The sequence below is a fragment of the Amblyomma mixtum genome, chromosome 3 (assembly GCF_055824585.1).
Source record: "Amblyomma mixtum isolate Tamu chromosome 3, ASM5582458v1, whole genome shotgun sequence".
In the NCBI taxonomy this organism is placed as follows: Eukaryota; Metazoa; Arthropoda; class Arachnida; order Ixodida; family Ixodidae; genus Amblyomma; species Amblyomma mixtum.
In genome coordinates this window covers 328,284,273-328,303,757 of record NC_143014.1, presented here as the reverse complement: position 1 = coordinate 328,303,757, position 19,485 = coordinate 328,284,273, and the positions used below count along the sequence as shown (strand labels likewise).

Below are 19,485 nucleotides of genomic sequence, written 5' to 3'. Positions count from 1 at the left end.
TTTGCACACACTTTTGACATGAACGCGGAAATTAGCAGCGATTACGGCAATGGCAAAGCCCTTAGCGACGGTGAATGATCGAATAACTGGAGGCACTTTAACAACCTAGAAGAAATGCTGTGAATTACCACACTACGAATTGTTACATTGGACAAATAGCCTAATGCGCACAATCAATTAGTGAAACAGGCACGAAACAGAGCACCAGGTTTCTTGCATAGAATCCTGCAGTACTTGCAACGTACAAGCTTATGGGCATCTATATATGTACAGATGACAGGAGTACAGCAAGAAGCCAAACGAATTCGGCTTGATTGGGCTTGTACCCTTACAGAAATAGCTTTATTTTCAATAAAGAGACTACAGAGGTACACTGATTTCAACGCATCCCTGCTGCATTTTGACCGCATCGCCTAAACTTTCGAAGAGCTGAACGCTATTGAGCTTTAAGATGTAGCGATTAATGCGCTAATACCTAAGTTTCCTGGCTTTGTATAGCTAATGCGCACGCATTTCCACTATCACTCATCCTCAAGTAGCCACTGTATGCGTTTGCAATAGTAAATGTGTCTGTAAAGCTCCAGAGTTTGCTTATAATCCTCTATAATACCCATACATGGCGAGCACTTTCTTGTAGCGGCCCATGTTTGTGTGCCTACATCCGGTGGGGACACTTTTAATAAAAGCGCGCATTCACAAGGCATGACTTGATCTCCTTAAAGCAAGCAAAAAAAGCGTAGACGTGCGCCTAGCCAAACGCACCAAGAGAGGGCGCCACACGTTTCTTGCCGATGCTGAGGATGCATGATGAATAGAAAAATAGCCAGGGAAAAATTCTGCCTCTTTCAAATGTAAAATACTTTACATCTATTAAAAGATGGGACATTTCGCTACCTAAAGCTCCTAGAGCAGTCCGATATATTGTAAATCATGGCAGCGGTGAGTGATCAAGTGAGGACAAGTGGGGTTTTTTTCGCGACCTCGTCATAGGCATCATGCGACCATATCTCATCGCGCAGGGTAAACGCAATATATAAGCCACAGTGATGAAACTTTAGTAAAATAAACTTTATGAGGTATTTAACCCCTCAGGGTCAGAGCTCGCTTGTAACTGTTATGCGTGATGAGATATTGATTTTTTATTTTTCATCGCCATTCAGTTACGCGCCGCCGTGCCGCCGGCTGTCGCGAGATGGCGCGACCGGTTTTCCGAGGCGCATGGGCCGGAATCCTGGGGATGTACCAGAAATCCGTTAAATGAATTGCGCACACTTGCTTAGAAGCGCATCTCCAATGTCAATTTTCGGCAACACTTGCAGGGAAACATCCGCATCGCCACTCGCCGAAGCATGGGCCATTTTGTTCACAGTTGCTCAGTGCATACAGTACAACACTTTGCAGGTCAAAATCATGCAAAAATCAACGCTCGGATCAACAGTGCGGCGAGTACTCGCTGCCTATATTGCAGCGGCGGCACCCAAGCCAACATGGCGGAGAAATCGGCCAGACGCAAGACGGCGCTGCTGTCGAAAAATGGCCGCACGCACCTGAAAAAGGTCTATAGAGGGTCTCGCTTTGGCCAATATGACGTGGCAGTGCCGTGCACGTGCGCATTACGTCAGAGTATAACAGAGCCCTGAGTCACCCGCGCATCGACGGCGGCGCACGCCAGCTGTACGCCGTCCTCACGCATGCGCAGTATGGCCTTGCATCAGCACCGCGAAATGGCTCGCCAACTCACGTAGGGTTGCTTTCGCAACAAAAGGAGCTTCGAGTTTTCACTATAAGAGCAACGAAATGCAAACTGTACATGTACAACCTTCTCTTGTTTTTATGTTACTCAGAAAAAAAATTAAAAGAGTGCTGAATATGAACATTTTTTTAAATACCTAACTACTGACAATCTTTTCCCATGTCCTTGCTTGGATGGCACAAAATGAAAGAGCAGGCAAAATACCAGAAGAGCATATCATACTAACTGCACTGAACTACACATCCTGCACAGTATTTGTATACACACATACCGCTTGGCTGTTTTTTCGCTTAGCGAATGAAGGACTTCACAGCATTCGCCATGAGTCCGTCCAGCAGGCCGTGAGCACAGCCGCTCCTTGTAGCAATCCGAAAAAACAAGTTACACAGCTCAATGTACAATGTTGTTGTTGTTGTTGTGTTGGGTTTACAGTTAAACCTGGATGTAACGAACCTCTATGTAACGAATTCCTGGATTTAACGAAATTTTTGAATTCCCCAACGCTGCCCCCATTGAAGCCCATGTATTTTCGACCTCGATGTAACGAAGACGTTGCGGCAGTTAACCTTGATGTAACGAACTCGCAAAGCTGATCAGTCATTACTTTTCGCACTTTTAAGGAAAATTCGACCAAATAAATGCACTTTATTAGTGAATATTAATATTGTACGGAGCCAACAGCTACGCGAACGCCTGGGATCACCGCGACTGGCCGCGACCAAGCGAACTTAGCAATGATGATGATAGCGACGGCTAGCGCGCGGCTAGCGCCGCCCCGTGGCTAACGTAGCAGCCTGTTCAGGCTTTGCTTGTGTAGCGTGGCACCAGGTGGCATTTGTAGCGGCGGTTGATTTTTTGTTGCATTTTTTATGTATGGATTTGAGGACAAGCACTTTTATTTTGTGATTTCCATTTGTTTCAATGGCTCAGACACAGTTATGTGTAAGAATTAACTTTAAAAGCAACGCTGATGGACGGTTCTTTCATTACCAGGGCCACGGCCGGTCTCGAGGGGGGCGCGCGCTCTTTAAAGAGCGAGCGCACCCCCCTCGAGACCGGCCGTGCCAGGGCAAAGGAAGGAGAGGGGGAAAGGAGAACGAGAGGGGCAAGGAGGACGAGACCGACGAGACGACGCGTTGCATTCGCCATTTTGTGTTTGTCCTGCGTCTGCGCTTGTCAGCTGTGCTCTCGTGCTGGTTCGTTGACTTGTTTTGGAGGTGCTAGGCCTACCGTCGGCGTGTAGTCGTGCGTCTCCGCTTGTAACTGCGTCGTCGGTTGGTCGTGATGAGTTCTGCTGCCAGAAAACGAAAAGTTTTGTCTTTCGAAGACAAACTTGCAATTTTAAATGCAGTCGCCGCGGGCGAGAAGAAGAAGGACATTGCCGCCCGTTTCAGCATTCCAGCGAGCACCCTATCAACGATTTTGAGTGCGGAACACAGCATCAGAAACGCAGTGGAGTCGGGAACAAGCTCGAAGAAAAAAAGGCTGAAGACGTCGACATATGCTGATGTGGACAAGGCAGTGTTCACGTGGTTTTTGGACACGCGAGCCAGAAATGTGCCCATTAGTGGCGCGATTTTGCAACAGAAGGCAAAGGACTTTGCGTGTATCTTGGGCCATGACGATTTCAAGGCAAGCAACGGGTGGCTGCAGGGTTTCAAGAGCCGACACGGTGTCGTCGGGAGAGTAATCAGCGGCGAATCTGCCTCCGCAGACAGCGATGCTGCTGCTTCATGGGTGGCTGACAAGCTGCCTGGAATACTTAGTCGCTTCGAGGCGGCCGAGGTCTACAATGCCGACGAGACAGCCCTGTTTTATCAAATGCTTCCGGGCCGCACGCTAGCACTAAAAGGCGATGACTGCCGCGGCGGAAAGCAGAGCAAGCTCCGCATAACGATTCTGCTGTGCGCCAACCTCGACGGCACAGACAAGCGAGTCCCGCTGGTTGTCGGCAAAAGTGCCCGTCCCAGGTGCTTTAAGGGAACGAAGCGTATGCCCGTCAAGTATGTGGCGAACTCCAAGGCGTGGATGACTCGGGCAATATTTTCAGAGTGGTTAAAGGAATTTAACCAGGACGTCAAGCGGCAAGGCCGTCAAGTTTGCCTACTGCTGGATAATTGCTCGGCGCACCACGTCGAAGGTCTGCAGCTCTCGAACATCGAACTGCACTACTTCCCGGCCAACTGCACGTCCCTAATACAACCCCTTGACAAAGGGGTCATTAACAGTTTTAAATGCTGTTACCGACGCCGACTAATCCAGAAGATTCTTCTCGACATCCGGCTGGAACGAGAGATGAAGATTGATATTTATCAAGCAGTCGAGATGCTTGCTGCCTCCTGGCAAGAGGTCAGGGCAGAGGTTATTAGGAATTGCTTTTTAAAGGCCGGAATAGCAAAAAACGCACAGGCTGGTGCCGATGACGAGGAAGACGTTTCTACTCCGTCCGATGTGGCCGAAGCGTGGAACGAGCTACGCACTAACGGTGGTGTACCCGACGACGTTGAACTGGATGACTTTTTGTTTGCCGACAACGCCGCCGTGGCTACAGAGGAAATGACTGATGCAGCACTAGCTGAAAGCGTGCAAGATGATGGTGGTGATGGTGCTTGCGATGCAGATCCGTGTGACGTGCCTACTGCAAAGGAGGTGATGAACGCAATGGACGTTATGCGCCGTTTCGTCGGCTCGCGCGACGATGAAGGAGCTCTACACGATTTAGCTTCTTTGGAGCGGCGTGTTCTGCCTGCACTTGTGCCGAAGAAGCAGGCAGCAATTACGCAATTTTTCAGTGTAAAAAATATTTGAAGGCTGCCTTCACCGGCCGATCCGTGAAAAAAAAACTCCTCGCCCAACGCCGCCTCTCCTCCTCCCGTTCGCCCAAAGCTGCTTTGGCAGCTTTTTTTTTTCAACGGTCCCTCTCGGGGCCACCAATCGCGCTTCGGCAGAGCATGCGGGCGTTCCCGCTGCGTCTGACTCGAGTTCCTCTCTCTACACCAAGTCGCCTGTGCGCAGACACATGGTGCAGTCGTTTCGCGCCACGCACTTTCACGTGCGCGGCGACGTAAGAACAGTCGTGTCACGTCATAAAAACAATTGTGATAATGAGGTATAAACAGTGTTGTAGGCATAGTGTTGTGGGCTATTTGATTTCGTTTCTGCATCATTCGTACGAGCCTTCACGCGAAACCTGCATGTAACGAAAACCTGCATGTAACGAAAAATCGGGAGCTTTCTTCAACTTCGTTATATCCAGGTTTAACTGTATTGGCGCATAAGTAGCTAAGGCTATCATGTGCCAAGAACAAGGTTTAGAAAAATTGGCAAGAGCAAAGTTTGAAAACAAAGTGTATAAAACGGTGGTGTAAAAAGCCTAAAAGTTATTTTTATTACCTGGCTGATTTAAATACAAACACTTTAGAAATGGCTGTTTGCAGAAGCTTTTAAAAGTTGGTTAACCTCCGTGGACATCCTTGGCTTGCCAACGATCTCGAGGCCCCCAACTACTCATAAAAACCTCAGCCTCCTTCTCAGGACTGAGAAAGTGGCTGAGGTGTATCGTTCTAAGTAGAGAAGCACAGGGTCAGAACATTACAGGTTTTGAAGAACACCGGCTTCCCTTAAAAAGCTAAAAACATCAAGCATACTAACGGGTGCATGTTCAGCTAAAATCAACGCTGGATGAAATGGGATATGTTCTTTGTAAAATGTAGCAAAATATTTTTTCCTTAATGATTCAAGTTTTGTGCATGATAGTAGTATGTGGTTTACAGTAAGTTCATGTCCGCATTGCTCGCAAACAGGTTTGTCTTTGTTTGTTAGCAGGAAGTTGTGTGTGAGATGTGTGTGTCCAATACGGAGACGGCATAAAATAACTTCGATGAATCGTTTTTGGTGTGAGCATGATTTCCATTCGTCTAGAATGGGTTTTACTAAATGTAGTTTATTATTTCTTTCGATATTCCATTGCGACTGCCATTTATTTCTTAACTTGCACTGCACCAACTTCATACCATCTTTGTAGGGAATGTACACTTTCTTTATTTCTTTGTTCCAAGCTTTTCCAGCACATTCATCCGCCTTCTCATTGCCAGTGATTCCAATGTGACTGGGAACCCAGCAAAATTTTGTCTTGTCCCTGTATTGTGGCGCTTGTTATGTTGTGTATGATGTCACCAATTAGTGGTGTCACTGCATTTCTATGGTGAAGTGAGGTTAGTATGCTCAGAGAATCAGTGTAAATGATACTGTTTTGATGTTCTCATTTATTATTTTTTCTACAGCCACCGAGACTGCGTAACACTCGGCGGTGAAAATGGATGCGCACTCAGGCAGGCGTACTATTTTTTCCCAATTAGTCTGAACCACAGCACTCCCGACATATTGTGCTGATTTTGATCCATCAGTATAAAATGCTTCGTACTCTCCGTATTTTTCATTTAGTGCTAAATATTCTTGTAGTATCTGTTCATGCGGTGTATGTTTCTTCCGAAATTGTGTTAATGTGAAGTCGCACACAGATGGTAGGCAGTACCAAGGCGGGAGTGGATCACGTTTGCGGGCAATATTAGGCAATGTGTCCATTATATCTAGTCCTTGGCATTTCTCTTCAAAGCGGAGAAGTGGCCTGATTGCGAGGGGTCTGTTGGTGAATAGTGTTCGGGATGGGCACTTTGTAACGAGTGGGTAACAGATGTGTTTAGGCTGGGAACGGATCTTTAAAATGTATGAGCATGTGAGCGTTGTTCGCCTGTCTGCAAGTGGTGGTTCATTGGTTTCTACGTACAGGCTTTTTATGGGTGACGTCCTGTATGTCCTGTTGACTGCCCCAGTTGAAAGACGCAATCCCAAATTGTGCACAGGATCCAGTCGCTTCAAGTACGATGGCCTTGCTGATCCATACACTATGCAACCATAATCTAGAATGGAACGTACTACAGAGCGATAAATCTGTAGAAGGCATACCCGATCAGAACCCCAGTGTTTGCGTGAAAGGACTTTCAGTATGTTCAGTGCTAGCAACTTCTTTTTCAGTGCGTTTATGTGAGGCAGGAAAGTAAGTTTTTTGTCGAAAGTGATACCTAGAAATTTGTGTTCCTTTTTTAAAGGCAGCTCGGTTTGGTTTAGGTGTAATGTTGGATTTGTGCGTAAGCCTCGTTTGAGTGAAAAAAGTAAGGCCACTGTTTTCTGTGGTGAGAACTGGAAACCATTCTTGTCTGCCCATGTTGCCATTTTATTGATTGTAAGCTGTACTTGTCGTTCGCATGTGGATATATTGGAAGATGTGCACGCTATCTGAAGATCATCAACATACATTGAATACATAATGGACCTTGGGATTATTTTTCTAATAGAATTAATTTTTACAACGGAGAGAGTTGTGCTTAAAATGCACCCTTGAGAAACTCCATTTTCCTGAATGAAGTCCCTCGAAAGGCTCGAGCCTAGGCGGACATTAAATGAGCGGTTAGACAAAAAGTCTTTAATGGAGTTCAGCATTCTGCCACGGATGCCGAGCTCAGCTAAGTCCTGGAGGATCCCGAACCTCCAGGTTGTATCATATGCTTTTTCTAAATGAAAAAAGACGCTAAGACAGTGTTGTTTGTGTATAAAAGCTTCTATGACTGTATTTTCGAGACGGTTTAGTTTAGTTTATGGGGTTTAACGTCCCAAAGCGACTAAGGCTATGAGAGACGCCGTAGTGGAGGGCTCCGGAAATTTCGACCACCTGGGGTTCTTTAACGTGCACTGACATCGCACAGTACACGGGCCTCGAATTTCTCCTCCAAAGAAATTCAACCGCCATGGCCGGGATCGAACCCGCGTCTTTCGGGACAGCAGCCGAGCACCATAGCCACAGAGCCACCGCGGCGGCACATTTTTCGAGACGGACTAGGTGATCTGTAGTGGAGCATCCTCTTTTAAATCCACACTGATGGATATCAAGCAGTTCACAGGATTGAAGAACAAAGGTTAGTCTTATATTTAGGACACTTTCGAAGGATTTGGCGAGGCAACTGGTTAAGGCTATGGGTCTATAACTGCTAGGAGAGGTTGGGGGTTTACTAGGTTTAAGAAACGGTACAATAATAGCTTTCTTCCAGGCTTCCGGTATTTTCCCTGACATCCAAACTGTGTTGAAGAATCTTAACAGTGCTTCTATGGCAGGCTCAGAAAGATGTGCAAGCATTTCATAATGTATATGGTCGGGTCCTGGAGCAGTTTTTTTTTCCGGCAGACAGTACTCTGTTGATTTCTTGGAGGGTAATCAGACTATTGTATTTTTCATTTGCACCTTCAGTTGTTGGGAGCCTGTTTTTCAGCTGTATTTTTGTATTTTAAAAAGGACTGTGTGTAGTGTGATGAACTTGAAACTGCAGTGAAATGTTCCCCCAATATGTCTGCCTGTTCCTCTATGCTTGTTTGTGTTCCGGGTGTTGTTAAAAAAGGAATTGTGAATGGTGAAAAGTTGCCGTTTATTTTTCGAACCTGCTCCCACATTTTTTTAGATGGGATCTGACTGTTGATAGTTGAAACATAATTCTGCCATGAAGCTTTTTCGGCACTGCGACGGACATACCGAGCTTTAGCTTTTGCCTTTTTGAAATTTAGGAATTTTCATGCATCAGATACCTACGGAATTTACCCCAAGCTCTGTTTTGTTGTTTTTTCGCTTCTTTACAGTCTTTTGTCCACCCATACTTTATGGTTTTGTCGCGCCACTCCTGATGACTGAGGAATAGCAGTGAGTGCGGCAGTTATGATACAATTAGTGAACTTTTCGTTTATCTAGTCGACGGTGAGTTTTTCTAAAACTATATCTTCTAAAGTTGCCTTTGCTCTAAAAAGTGACCAGTCGGCGAGGTGAAGCTTCCAGCACCGTGGCCTTGTGGGGATTATTTCCGGTGTGGATGTTAAAGTGATTAGTACAGGGAGGTGATCGCTGCCATATGGATTGTCAATGACGTCCCAGATAAAATCGTTAAAAACAGAAGGTGAGCTAAATGAAAAATCTAAAAAGGTCATTTTCCCCCGAGGCAGGGGAGCTGTAGGTGGCTTTTCCTGTATTTAAAAGACATACATTGTTTGTGAGGATAAAATCTTCGATTATTTGACCCCTAGAGTCACAGTGCTCGCTTCCCCAAAAAGGGGAGTGAGCGTTAAAGTCCCCAACTACAAGATACGGTTCTGGAAGTTCATTGACAAGTTGTTGTAAATCGTGGAGTGTTAATGTAAAGTGTGGAGGAATATATACAGAACAAATAGAAATTGTTTTATGGCTGACTACACTGACCGCAACAGCTTCAAGTTTTGTTTTGAGTGTGATTTCTCGAGCCGGGACACCGTTTTTCACTATGATGGCTACGCCTCCCGATAGTCGGCTCGCCTGTTCCCGATCGCGGCGGAAAACAGTGTAATTCTTAAGAAAGTTATTTTTTGGGGACCTAAATTTGTTTCTTGCAGACATAAGGCGACAGGAGCGTGTGCTCCTAGTATGTCTTTTATGTCACTGTAATTGTTTAAAAGTCCTCTACAATTCCATTGTATTATGAAAGCCATCTTATTTTTGTGTTTGTATCGAGTGAAAAACTAGATCAAGTGGTTTACGGTCCCGTGACTCGGGGCCTGTCTTTTTTTGACCGATCCAGTGAGCTCCGCCGACCATCCGAAGTGGACGGCGCGGGACTGCCCGGGGTCGTGTCCATCGCCTCTGCGGAGGCGCTGGGCGAACGTGCAGAAGGCACGTTCACTTTCGAGTTTGACCTCGACCTGTGGGACGAGGTCTTGAGGCCCGCCGACCCGGGGGTCTGCGCAGCCTGACTTGGACTTGGCGGAGTAGCGTTAGCTGCTCCACCTTCGGGCGCGGATGGCCCCACCACAGGCTCACTGCGTGTGACCTGGATGGGTGCCGAAGCCTGGTGTGGTGCGCCGCGCCCACGCACCACATCGGCGAAGTTTGATTTTTGCAGTGAAGGAGAATGAGTTGGTGAGTGCAAAACACCTTCTCGCTTCTTGAAATGAAATGTTTTCCTTTGTCTTTATGGTGATTATCTTTTTCTTTTTTCCAGGACAGACACGCCCTGGACTATGCTGCATGGTCTCCTTCACAGTTTGCGCAGTGCGGGGCTGCGTCACATTGATCAGAATGATCCTTCGAGGCGCACTTTGCACACGTTTTCTGACCGCGGCAACTTTGTGAGCCGTGGCCGAACCTTTGGCAGTTGAAACATCGGCGAGGGTTGGGAATGTATGGTCTTACGTTAACTTTCAGATATCCTACTTCGACTGTGTCGGGCAGTGTGCGAGTGTTGAACGTCAAGATCATGTGTTTTGTGTCTATTTCCTTATTATCCTTCCGGATCTTGATTCTGTGAACGTCTATCACGTCTTGGTCACTCAGACCTTCGGGCATCTCTTTTGCTGTGACGTGGACGAAATCATTTTCGGATATCACGCCCCGGACGGTGTTCAAAGATCGGTGTGAAGTCACGGAGACAGAAATATCTCCAACAAACACAATGTTTACGAGTTTTGAGTGCTGGATGTTGTCTCTTAGTTCGAGCAGTAAGTCACCGCTGGCCATTTTTGATACCTTGTAGCCAATGCCCAAGGCTTCTGTCAAACACTTTGATACTAGGAAGGGAGACAGGATTCTTGCTTGCTTATCTTCTACTTCACTATGGATGACATGGTATTTAGGAAAACTCACTTTTCTTTTTGGAAAAAAACATCTGCTTCGTTCCGCCCTCTCTTGAGAGAGCGATCAGGTTTGGAAAGTGGGGGAGCCATAAAAAATTCAAGTTTTTCAGTCATGATGGCAGCCACCCACCATGGAGCCCAACAAGGGGACGCGACAGGAACTTGAAGGCAAGTCCTACCCACGCCAGCTGTACACCTTAACTATAACCAAATATGATGCAGCTCAGGGTAGTTGACCACACAAGGTTAACCCTCGCTGTCAGGAAAAAAAAGAAAAAACCAAGAAGGGAGGAGAACACAGGAGAGTTGTAAGAAAGAGATAGGAAAGTGAAAGATAGAGGGGAGGATAGAAAAAGGCGACTGCCGATTTCCCCCGGTCGGGTCAGGCCGGAGGTGCCTTCTACAGGAAGCTGGGGCCAAAGTGGTGTGTTGCCTCTGCCGAGGGGCCTTAAGGGTCCAAACACTCGGCATCGGCTCAACCACCAGGATCCCCTTTTCCCCGGACACGGCGATGCCACGCACGGCTAAGCGCGGATGCTCGGGTCCGTGGTGACGCATTGTTCACCATCATCCCCCTGCGGGGATGTCCCTGCGGATGCTCGAGTTAACCCCGTGTTGTCGCCACTCACCAACGTCTGCATGCTGCAGACACCCCCCTGCGGGGAAATGTACAATGTACCGATCAAATTAGCTTGCAATATGCCAATCTGCACGTTCCAGCATTTATAATTCAAAGCTAACTAATGCTTATATCTGACCACAGCTAATGCGGCACTTGGTTATCCTGCACTGTCCGATGTTTTTAAAGCTTTCCAATGGAAACCATACTTTTGTATCCATGTATCACAAGTACATTTCTGCGCAAGTCAAAAAGTGCACAACCCTCCCACCCTTGCTGTTGTTTACAACCATATGATCTGACTTATATTGCATTTCTGAACCTCTCAACACAGACGCTTTCCACGGTGTCAGCGCTTCTTTTCTGGGGCAGCCACAAGGTCTTTAACAAATATAGTCTTTTTCCCGGCTCTATATTGCTTTCCGCACATGATGAGGGATTTTGAGTTCACTCCCAAGATCAAACTGGAAATCCAAAAATTAATAAATTTGTTCACAATTGTTTCACATAAGTCAAAGCCTCCACTACTTCCATGTGTCATGCTTATATAGTAGTGCAAGACTCCAATTTGAATGGTTAAGAGTCCCTCAAAAATGTGCATCACCAGTCCGTGAGCAAAAAAACGAAGTTCACTCATTATTTTTGCATGCTGTTCGGCATCGAACTAGAAATTACATTCATCTCTGTGAATAAACAAAATAGCTGTAATCATGGCAGTTAAGTACAACACAAGTAGACAATGCACCCTTTTTTAAGTTTTTACTATTCCAACTTCCAAACATGAAAAGCAGTGATAAGTAAAACACAGGAACTTACTTGCCCATTCTTTTTAGCAAGCCATATTATTGGCAGTGCAAGACAAAACACAAACCGACCCTGCATGCCTAAATTGCTCTCGCATCGCATGATACAGTAGTTGTGTGTTGGCTGTAATAGTATTTGCCAATAGTAATTGCAGCCATCAAGCTCTCAACATTACTGCAGTGGAAAAGCTGTCCAATGCCTTTCCAAAATTGTCCCCAAACCTTGTCAGCTGATGAGTCCTAAAGCTCTTCATTGCTGCAAGCAGAGGTCTTTGGTGAAGGAGTCGGGCTCTGTCTATGTGGCCCAGTATTGGAATTGTCGGCCAAGCTTTCTGGGACAGGTCTGCATGGCTGTGGTGGGGTCAATGCGTATCCTCTTTCAGGCGGTCAGCAGCTGTGCAGTTTCACATATAACATGCTTAAAAACAATAGCAGTCCATAAGTTTGAATGCATCATGCATTCCATTCACATGACGTGCAAGCTTTGTCTTGTTTAGAAAAACAGTACCCCTTGACAATGGTTGAAAACTACCTTTCATTCAGGCATTGCAAAAAATTCCCTCTGGATGTGAAGCTGAAAGGTACCATACCTTCATTCCTCATGTTGATTATGTCCGCTAAGGGCAGGAACTGAGGCGCCGCCGTCTCGAACAGCACCTGATGTAGTGGAATGTTGCGAGCAGCTTCCAGATCCTCACTACCTGGGAACCCCACCTCTGGTGTCAGGCCCAGGTAGACGTTCGGAAAAGCTTCTAGACAAAACTTCACTTCAAGCCAGCTGCCGGCAAAGCCTTCAATGTATACTGGGTTGTCGAACTTACTCATCTCTCTAATGAAGTTCACGGTGTCTTCACTTGGTGTCTTCAAGCTTTCTGGGACAGGTCTGCATGGCTGAGGTGGGGTCAATGCGTATCCTCTTTCAGGCGGTCAGCAGCTGTGCAGAGTTTCACATATAACATGCTTAAAAACAATAGCAGTCCATAAGTTTGAATGCATCATGCATTCCATTCACATGACGTGCAAGCTTTGTCTTGTTTAGAAAAACAGTACCCCTTGACAATGGTTGAAAACTACCTTTCATTCAGGCATTGCAAAAAATTCCCTCTGGACGTGAAGCTGAAAGGTACCATACCTTCATTCCTCAAGTTGACTATGTCCGCTAAGGGCAGGAACTGAGGCGCCGCCGTCTCGAACAGCACCTGATGTAGTGGAATGTTGCGAGCAGCTTCCAGATCCTCACTACCTGGGAACCCCACCTCTGGTGTCAGGCCCAGGTAGACGTTCGGAAAAGCTTCTAGACAAAACTTCACTTCAAGCCAGCTGCCGGCAAAGCCTTCAATGTGTACTGGGTTGTCGAACTTACTCATCTCTCTAATGAAGTTCACGGTGTCTTCACTAGTGCTGCAGGAATATACCACCACGGGGAGGCACCGTTCGGCAGCCAAACACGCCTCTTACAGGCGTGTTTTCGCTGCTTGCGGTTAGGCAGCGGCCCTCGGAGTAATCCAGTCCGATTGCGCCTACTGCCACTGCCGAGTCGTGGCCGAGGGCACGGACGAGGGCCATGTCGACCGCTTCCGAGTATTCGTTGGCACAGTATGGGGGGCATCCGAAAGAGCCCCAGAGGGAGTCTTCCTCCAGCGAGGCTTTCCATCTGCTGCACCATTCGAAAGCAACCGGGTTGTAGAAGTTCGCAATGCAGCCACCGTACGAATATGGGAATGTATGATGATGTTTCAGTAGGAACTCGGCGAACATTCCGACATGGTCTGACCTCCTAATCACCCATGCCACTGCACAGGTGCCATCCGGTTTACGCAAAGCCTCCACAGCTGAACAGGTGCCAACTACCAGTTGCCCGTGTGCAGTGGTCACCTCTGCTCACTTTATACTTTTCGAAGTGCTAGGAACGCTGCACCGATGCCTTATCATACTTGGCACAAGGCTCCTTTGTGGCAACCCTGCTCCTAAACACGTCGCTGAGGTGGCAGAATGTGCCTATGACATCATTCTCCCATGCTGCTGCATACGGCCGCGCCCTTTCAGCTGCAGTTTGAATAGGAGATGAAGTCTCCGGACAGGGCTCCTGGGACAAAGACTTCGACGTTCAGCTGGTGTTCAGCTGACTATGGCCAGTTCTTTGTCGTTGCTGTCAATGGAACGAGCCAGCGCGTTTGCTCAACACCACCTAGACTAAGGCCTCTCCATATCCTCCTCCTTCTCGCGCCTGCGTCATCACACTACAACGGAGCTTTTTCGTCGTCTCCCGTCTCGGCGCATATCCGGGAGGCGGGTGCGAGAGGTGCTCCGCTCCCGCCGAAACAAGTCAGAACCGGTTGTCACAACTGTGGCTGCATGCGCGAATTTGAGCAAGCCGAAGTATCGAATTTTGGTAGATGCGCGTTGACGCTGTTATTGCTGTCTGACTGCTAAAATAAATATTTTTTGTAAAAGAGGTTACTTTTGTGCTAAACACACTTTTTGAAACGTTGAAACTGCTTCGTGCACGAGATTTCTCCCATTTAAGTAATTTCTGATGCATTGCTCGATTCCCAAATGCATCTGCAGTGCAGTAAACACCAGTTGCTTGTTCGACTTTTTCGCGGTTCATGCTCCAACTGCAGTGCGAGATTTTGCCTCTGTGCAACGTGTGTTGCAAAAGTTTGTTGATTTTGTTTCAGAAATAAGCACTGGATGAGTGGCAGTGACAGGACTGCGCTGATGCTGCAGTGTTTGCATCAAGTGTGCACTTTTTGAGAATGCCTGGACATTGCGGTGCCGCGGAAACTATGACGGTGGGGATACGGTGAGTCTTCACCTTCCCATCGGACTCAGTGAGAAGGGCTCAGTGGATAAAAGCCATCCATTGTGTGGATTTCACTCCAGGAAAGCGATCGGTGGTAAGGCAAATATTCCTTTTTACTAGTTGTTGTCGACAGCTTCTTTGCATCATCAATGCTACATATTACTGATATTTAGTGCGCGTGGACTTTAAACGAAATTGCGATTATTAGAACCTCAAAACATAGGGCTACCGTTTCTTTAGCTTCAGGTACTGCATCCTCCTAACGTCTTATTTCACATTCTAGGTCTGCGAGCGTCACTTTAAGCCTGCGGACATGGTCGACAAAACAAGTTACGAGGATGTGAAGACAGGAAAAGTGATTGAAGCTCGTACGAGTTCGACCTGACGCAGTACCAAGCATCCTCCCAAACTGCCCCGTGCATCTTTCTGGTTCAGCTACAAGTGCCTCTCCAGAGGCCCCAGATCCCAAGAACGCGCATCTTGAAGCAGCTGCAATACAGGAAGCCATCAACCAGTCCATTGAAACGCACCGAGAGGAAGCACACAGCAACAGAATTGACAGTTTTCAGGCTCTGTTAAGCGGTCTTCCACGCACCCAGGTTTCGGAATTTTGGAAAGTTGTTTCCTATCCCGAGTGCATGCTGTTTCTAAATCTCGGTGTTGATGGTGCTCCAGCTATCAGAAAATCAGTTAAAGTAACAAATGACTTGTTCATAAGGCTGTTTCTTCAAGACGTAGAGGTGACCAAAGTTGATGGTGTAAACATTCCAGAAACTGTAAACGACATTCGATGCCTAACAAATCTACTGGATGCCATTGAGAAACTTGATAAGGTGTCTGCCTTCAAGCCCGTGGATAAGACAGATAGCACACTGACGCTTGTGCATTCCCTTCTTGAGGATGCATTCAACCAAGAATTGCAAAGCGAGGAGCGACAAGATGCTTTGACCTTGTTGGAACAAGTATCCCTTATTTCCAGCAAATCGCCCTGCTACTCTTCTGAGTTGCTCGTATTTTTGAGCCTTTCATTCACCATTTCTCCTCACACCTATAAATACTTGAGAAGCTATGGAGGTCTTATTCTGCCGCATGAGTCAACTATCAGACGAGTCTGCTGTTTGTATGCCATCAGTCCAGCAGCTGATGCAAAAAAGCTTGTGACAACAATGAAAGATCATGAGAAATATGTGGTTCTAATGATAGATGAAATACATCTACAGCCGTATTTTGATTACAAGGGTGGCTCTATTGTCGGTATGGCCAGGAACAGCTCAAATGCTGCGAAGACGACACATAATTTCATGATTCACAGCCTCTTGTCATCGCAAAAAAGCATCGTTCACATTTTACCAGTTGAGCAAATAAATGCACAACAACTGAATACTGTCCTCCGAAAAATCATAAATGAACTTGAAGAGGCTGGACTTCGCATTATAGCTGTTATTACAGACAACTCCATCAACCGTAAAGCAATGTCTTTCTTCGGAACTTCATCAAAAATCAGCAGCTCATACATTCATCCATCAGATCCCACACGGCCTCTTTTTTTTTGTTATTGACCCCGTTCACCTGTTAAAATGTGTTCGCAATAACTGGATCAATCAGAAGAACTGTGGAACATGCATGTTTTTTCCTTCATTTCTGGACCTATGCACAACCCTGAAAATTCTGACTGCATCATTCAAGTCATTGCGTGACCTTCAACTAAAGGAACAAGATCTACTGATCAAGGCTGCTCCGACGCTTTCAGCAAAAGCTCTCAACCCATCAAGTATGGAGAGACAGAATGTTAAGCTTGCGCTGAAGGTCTTCAGCCCCTCCACCATAGCTGCCACTGAAACATGTGGTGAACACTACGAGCTCCTGCATGCAGCTGGAACAGCAGAGTTTCTGAAGATCATTGAAAAGTGGTGGAGGATTGTTAACGTGAAGTCACTCAAGAAAGGACTTTGGCATCGTGATGTGTTTCAGAGTCCTGTAACACAAGCATCGTCTCCACAGTTGAATTTCTTCAGAGTATCTTGAAATGGCTTGACCTGTGGCAAAGCTTGAAATTTCATAATGGAATCCTAACACGGGAGACGCACAGTGCGCTTCGACTCACTACGGAAGCGTTTGTAAACCTCATCAGCTACTGCCTCCATGACCTGGGATTTGACTACGTCCTCCTGGGGAAATTTCAGACTGACTGCTTGGAGGCGCGTTTCGGCAAATACAGACAACTATCTGGATCCCAGTACCACATTTCCATTCGTCAGGTGTACGAATCAGAACGGAAGCTTCGTCTCCAGACAGCCCTGGAGCTTCCAGAAATGGGTGAAGGAGCGCCAGAAATTATTACTGATGAGCTCGTGTTAGGCAGCTTCAACATAGAAATGATGACGACTTCGAATGCAAGGAACCAACTATTGCTGCCGCTACATATGTGGCCGGTTACTGCGCACACGCTGCACTCAAGAAGCTCTCATGCACTGCCTGCAGACCAAACTTAGTTGAAGTCCAAGACATTGTGATTGAGAATGATGACATTGTTCGGAACATGACCTGCGGAGGTCTCAAATTTCCAACACCAGCTGTCGTAAACACTGTAGTGACAGCCGAGATCGTTCTTGATAAACTTCGGAGTGAACACCATGCAATTTAATTTCATGCACTGGCCAACCAAAAGGAAGCCCTTTTTACTTTAGCGAGCAACCTGGTGGAAGATGAAAATTTTGAAGAGTGTGAAAATGGTGATCACCCACAGCAAGTGATGAAATATATTCTCAGTGCTGCAAGCAACATCCTGCTAAAGAACTATTGCAAGACAAGAAACGATCGGCTTGTGCAATCCAAAATCGCTCAAAAGCGTAAAATTAACACTTTGAAGCCTTGATAATTTAGATTTTTTTTTGTGACATTCGTCAAAGCTTTTCTGGACACTTGTAAATTTGAATAAATACTTTCATACTCGATACAGTTTACGTATGTATTGAGCTAAAATCAATTCTAGAGGCCAAAAACAAAAATCTTTGCTGCTTGGAGCTACATGCTTTGACTGCAATGAAATCATAGTGAAACTTCCGTCCATTTGTTTCTAAAACGAGTAGAGAGATTAAAAAATGTTCTGCCGTTTATAGAGTTTACTTTCTGAAGCTATGTTTATATCCGTAGCATTATACTAACACTGGCACAATAAAAGGAGTGCTTCTGGCGTTTCAGAAACTCATTTAGATTATGTGCTGTTTCCTGAAACATTAATCTTCTTTAGAAAATCCGCTGCACGAATATCCAGACGTTTACTTGCGATATTGGAGCTGACTGAAAAATTATGTATTGGACAAGGGGGGCTTAAAACATCAAAATGCTCTCGCATGCGGCAACAACCACAATTCTAGTGAAACAAGAAGAAGCGCCCAGCAGCGCGTAGCAGCTTCCGCGTACGTCGTAGCGTGATGACGTCATGGAGGAGCGGAGAGGCCTTAGTCTAGGTGGTGTTGGTTTGCTACCGCACTTCTGAACATGGAGCCGCCCGTTTTGTAGTCGCGACTAAATTTCTTTTTCACAATCTGCAAAAGAAAAATATTTAAAAGTTTAAGACAATCATGTGCATCATGCAGCGCACAGTTAAAAATGCGATATTGTACGCGATGCATGCCACGCGGTGCAAAGGTCATGCTGCTGCGATTATCGCGAAATTCAGGGAAAAGTTATGCAATTAATTTTTCATTATCATTCACTGCGTGGCCACAGCCGGCAACTAAGCTTGGATTATTAAGCGAAATGAGAATCGCGCAGCTGTATTTCAAAAAGAAATTAAGGCCACTACGACACTGATTCTTAGAACGAGAGTTCGTCATTTGAACAAAATGTGTCAGTTAATCAGTGGCTCTGCTACACATACTTATCTGTACAATTAAACGTTGCTGTGCATGCAACACTTCACAAAGCACTCACCTCCAAGAGCCAATATCCTTGCTGCGTAGTAATCGCATTCGCCCTCATCATCGGTCCACTTCACTAGATAACTCCTCGTAGTGAAATCGTTCTTGTGTTGAGGTTGGAACCCTTTCACGTCGCTCACTGGCACTATTGCACAGCTATTATTGTCTTTATATCGCAAGTACACGTGAGAAGGCATACTGCAAGGCACCACGCAACCACGCGTCCAACAAAACACTGCCCCGGCACGCACTCACGCAGGATTTGGATGTAAGCGAAGTGCGCAACTACGACATCAACAACAGTATATTTTGTGCGCAGAAGAAAGTTTGTTATAATAAATTAACATTATATTTTTCTAACAATTCTCAGTTAATTTTATAATTTACATTCTGTCTTGAGATTATGCAACAGCCATCCAAAACGCCCCTGCCAACCAACGTTGCCTGCCAACTGCTGCAGTCGCAATATCGCGTGTTGCGTAAATCAGAGAAAATCGGAAAAAAATTTTCTCGGCCTAACCGCACGTTTGTTCAGGCTCAGATTTTGCACAGAGGTTGCATATGGCGGTCAGTTTTGTTTTATACTACATTTAGGGGGGTACTTGCCTGATCCGGTCAGAATTATTTGGAAATCTCCGTCGTCTGCGGCGACAGCGAACCAAAACCGAAAGACTTCGCAGCAGTGGTACCCGTAGCGTCATCTCGCACCCACTAAAGAAACCCAGCTGTGCTAAGTTGGTGAGCAAATTATCTTTGCTTGGTGCTCTCTGCTGCGAAGCAGCGCAAGATATCACCAAAAATCCGGTCGTACAGCGATCAAGAGAAGACCATCACCGTGACTTGGCTATGCTAGTCCAACTCCTCCTTCGCCGCCCTCCCCG

The 19,485-nt window shown here is 46.2% G+C and overlaps 1 protein-coding gene and 2 pseudogenes across 5 annotated transcripts in view; 2 read left to right on the top strand and 1 right to left on the bottom strand.

Moving 5' to 3' along the window:
* LOC149355893 (3'-5' RNA nuclease TATDN2-like) overlaps positions 1-19,473 on the bottom strand; it is a 33,999-nt gene extending 14,526 nt beyond the window's left edge. Inside the window, exons 1-6 of one of the 5 annotated variants that reach the window (XR_016291585.1) lie at positions 18,618-19,464; positions 18,105-18,229; positions 13,008-13,532; positions 12,697-12,809; positions 12,466-12,576; positions 12,098-12,269 (exon numbers count right to left, since the gene is read on the bottom strand). Coding sequence is in view for 4 of the 5 variants with exons in the window: in XM_089584036.1 (XP_089440162.1) it covers positions 12,778-12,809; positions 13,008-13,118; positions 18,618-18,801 (327 nt within the window). In the remaining variant the exon portion in view is untranslated. Of the gene's footprint in view, positions 1-12,097; positions 12,270-12,465; positions 12,577-12,696; positions 12,810-13,007; positions 18,230-18,617 lie in introns of those variants that run through there. The other 4 variants (XM_089584037.1, XM_089584038.1, XM_089584039.1 and 1 more) reach the window with 4 other exon arrangements.
* On the top strand, positions 13,572-15,825 carry LOC149355895 (uncharacterized; annotated as a pseudogene).
* On the top strand, positions 16,302-17,556 carry LOC149355894 (uncharacterized; annotated as a pseudogene).
* Positions 19,474-19,485: the final 12 nt, after the last annotated feature.